The 3,687-nt window shown below is 48.0% G+C and overlaps 1 protein-coding gene across 1 annotated transcript; it reads right to left on the bottom strand.

The window, feature by feature from the left end:
* Positions 1-262: 262 nt before the first annotated feature.
* On the bottom strand, positions 263-3,687 carry PRR13 (proline rich 13). Its single transcript, XM_010857929.1, has 3 exons — positions 2,962-3,687; positions 2,242-2,606; positions 263-929 (listed from the first exon to the last, which is right to left on the bottom strand). The coding sequence occupies exons 1-3, from the start codon at positions 2,978-2,980 to the stop codon at positions 888-890; spliced, it is 426 nt and encodes a 141-aa protein (XP_010856231.1). The 5' UTR covers positions 2,981-3,687; the 3' UTR covers positions 263-887.

The raw sequence follows: 3,687 nt of genomic DNA, 5'->3' as shown, positions 1-3,687 counted from the left end.
AGAGAAGCCTGGTAGGCTGCAGTCCATGGGGTCACACAGAGTCGGACACGACTGAAGCGACTTGGCAGCAGGGAACTAATCTAGCCCCACTGGGATGGATACCTGTGATTCCCAAACATGCTGTGGAGCTTTAGACCCTGTTCCTAAGCACATGCCTTTCCCAGCTCCTCTCCACCATCCACTTGATAAATCTATCCTTTTTTTTAGGGCAGAACTAGTAGAAGGTGCTAACCAAGGTAATGGTACAGGTGAACAGAAACCAGGAGAAACAGCTTTATTTGGACTGAGAGTTGGAGAGTGGGAGGAGGGCCTGAGACAGCATACTGAGTGAGAGAAGAGAGATTAGTTTTCAAAATGGCAGTCAGGGCTCATCCACCAAATAGACTCGACCTGCCATCAGCCTTGCAGTGAGCACCACCAATAAGAGGCCTGCTGGGAAATGTTTATTTGCCACTGAATCACCCAAGCATGCTACAATTATAAGAAAGGTACAGGTCGTTTTTCCTTTCCATAACTCAATGTCCACAGCATCTCCTCAATCATAAGTATTACAAAAGAAAGTAAAAAAAACAAAAATCATATTTTACAGATCTTAGACTTGTCTTTAGTATTTTAGCTCAAATCTTACCATCTTCAAAAAACAGTTCTATCAAACCCATCAGCTAAAAGTTCTATCCAAGCAGTGAGAAGATGGCTTTTGTTAGCCCATGGCAATTCTTTTCCGATTTGTCCTAGCTAGTTAATGCTGAACAGCAGAATAAGGCTTAGATTGCAGGGGTGGGGGGAAGGGGTAGCAAGAGTTAATTTCCCCCAGTACAAGATGGCATCTGAAGCTTGATGGGAGAGCTGAACTGGAGAGACTTGAGGGAAGGGTCCAGGCCCTGTATTCAGTCAGAGTCACTGCTGGAAGAGGAGGAGGAGGAGGAATGCTGCAAGGGGAAAGGGGAAAGGATACATCAGATCCAAATGACTTTTGTTACTTCGTGGGACATTCTTTGGTGCCCTATACCTCCACCCCAGTGCCCTCTGCTTTCTAAGGTCAGGAGTCTTCAACTCGACTGTCCCTTAAACAGCAAAAGCAAGGATTTCCTTCAGCAGTGAGCATACAGGAATGGATGAAACCATCCTAAATCATTGCACAGAATTTAACATACTGCATTTGGAGAAAGTTCCCAATTTTCTTTACCTGAGCCCAGGCCTAGGCAAGGAATAAATTATAGGCACTAGAGTAGAATTATACAAGGAAACAGCTGGTCCCTTATAGTATTTATTAGCTGCATGGACATTCCTAGTGGCTATGAGACTAAGAAAAGTGAGTAGAACCAGTAGCTATGTGTGCATCTATTTCTACTTTTTCCTAAGTCCCAACTGGGAGAAAGTGAGGAAGGTGGGAGAGGAGGCTGGGAGAGTCCTAGTCAAGGTTCTTTACATGTATACTCCCATCAAAACTGTCATCAAAAACATTTTTGAGTGTCTCCATTCAAGCTCACTTTTCCTCCTCCTCAGTCTTCTACCAAAGATGAAGAACTAGAATTAGCATCCAAAGCCATAAGGCAAATAAATATTGGGCAGAAAAATGTAAATTAAGGCCTCCTCAAGATCAGGGTTGGTTCACTCCTTCCAGAGTTTTCCTGAGAGCTACTTTTACTCTTGCTAATGAACAGTCCTCTGGAGTGAAGATATTTAGCCTTGCGGCTGAGCATGAAACTCAGGTTTTATTAGAGGCTGAGAGTCACTGACTGCTCTCGAACTCAGTTTCCCTACTGAACAGTAGGACAATGGGGCCCATGTAACTAACACAACACCCTGAGAACACCGAAGGAGAAAAAGAAACTCCAGGACCTAGGGCCAAATTATTACAAATTAATCATTATATAAGACATTGCTTTGTCAAAGGACTGACTCTATTACTTGATGTTTGACCACCTCAGTGGGTGTCTCCAACTTGCTAAAACAAGCATGGGGTGCGGGTGGGGTGGGGAGTTCTAGGAAGAGAAAGGCAAACTAGAAAGACTTTTGATGCTGACATCCATTCTGTGGCTCAGCCTAGCACCTCCCAGATAGAAGGCCTAATAAGCCTAATAAAAATTTTTAGGCTTATCAGATTCTTCCCAGTGGGAATCCTTTACACAGTTACTGTCCCACATCCTCAGACTTCAAACCTCCATTCCTTGCCCTCCCCTGCCTCCTTAGTCCCTTTGAAGGGGCACCCCTTCCCAGCCAGGCTCCAGGGGCACTTACCTTGCCATGCTTATGGTGTTTCTGCTTCTTTTTATGAGCTTTCTTCATTTTCTTGTGCACCTTCTTGTCAATCACTATTCCTGGTCCCACTATACCAGGAACCAATGGATTCACAGGACACATGCCAGGGCCAGGTGGTGGGTATGGAGGTGGGTAGGGACCTGAGGGCTGGCATCCTGGATATCCTGGCTGTGGCACAGGATGACAGGGCCCACCAGGGGGAAAGGCTGGATTCCCCTGGGGTGCTCCTGGGGGAGTGGGAAAGGGGCCTGGAGGAAAGGGAGGGTTGGCAGGTGGTGGATGGGCAGGATTGCAACCTCCAGGATACCCAGCGTTAGGGGGGTGTGGATATGGTCCTGGCTGCCCTGGTGGAAGAAACAAAGAATAAATTACGATTACAACTGCCCAGAGCCTCTGACAACAAACAACAACAAAAAGAATCACTCAGTAGTTAAAGGCAAATGGGAAGGTGAGGAAAGAGAATGAAGGGAAGGGGAGGCAAACTTAACAGAAGAGAGAGAAAAGGGGAAGGGCCCTGGCAGGGCAGGGGAGAAATGGAGACAGTGAACTCTAGGGAAAGACGAGAAGATGGGTCAGCGACTAAGGACTTTGCTTTTGCGGGTTAATGGAGAGGAGGAGGAGAAACTGACGCAGAAACCCCCTGGTGTGGCCCATCTGAAAAGGGGTTGGGGCGAGAGAAGCGATCCCCCAAACACCTACCGGCATTGGGATTCCACATGTTCAAATGTTTCCTTCAGCCTGAGGAGAAAGAAATGAAGGCAAACAGCTGATGGCCCACAAGTGGGTGGGGGTTTTAGAGACCAAGCCCCAGGCCCAACTCCAACGACTTCGGCTCCACTCTATGCAGTCCCTTAGAGAACTTCCACGACCTCCACGGAAGAAATGTTTCTTTCCACACATTCTTTCGCCTCCAATACCTAATTCTATCCCTAGTTCCCTAGCCACAGGAACCTAGCTCCCAGAGCCCCTCCACCTTCCACTAGTTCTGGCCGCGGCAGGAGGCTTCTAACTCCTCTCTCCTGTCGGGAGAGAGGCTGAGTTCGCCAATCTCCCTAAACCTAAACTCCCTATAAACTCATCTGCCTTTCCATGACCGAGTCCGGAAGACTTTAACCACCCAGAGGCTGCGCAAAGACCTTAAACACTTTACCGCTCCCGGCGGAGAGAGACGGGGGACAAGACCCCCACCTCAGGCTAAGAGAAGGACCTGACTTGAGGCGAAAGGAGTTGCTTACATAGTAGACACACCCCCTCCCCCACGCCATTCAAAAGGGCAAATAAAGATCCTGACTCCCAGCTGCGAAGGGACTCCTCACCCAGGAATGGAGAAAGAAGGAGACTGGGGTTTCTAGATGTCCGGTCACCCTTAGACCACTGCCTGGGCGGACTTGTCCTTCTTAGCCTCTACTCACTTCCTGGTAACCC

The sequence above is a fragment of the Bison bison genome, unplaced genomic scaffold (genome assembly GCF_000754665.1).
Source record: "Bison bison bison isolate TAMUID 2011002044 unplaced genomic scaffold, Bison_UMD1.0 scf7180017864383, whole genome shotgun sequence".
NCBI classification, from domain to species: domain Eukaryota; kingdom Metazoa; phylum Chordata; class Mammalia; order Artiodactyla; family Bovidae; genus Bison; species Bison bison.
This window is presented reverse-complemented; position numbering and strand designations above follow the sequence as displayed.

What these genes read in the sequence shown, in the direction of transcription:
- PRR13 (XM_010857929.1), bottom strand. An exon ending in AACACCATAAGCATGGCAAG is followed by an intron (nt 930 to 2,241) that starts GTAAGTGCCCCT and finishes TTCCCCTTGCAG; the next exon opens with CATTCCTCCTCCTCCTCCTC.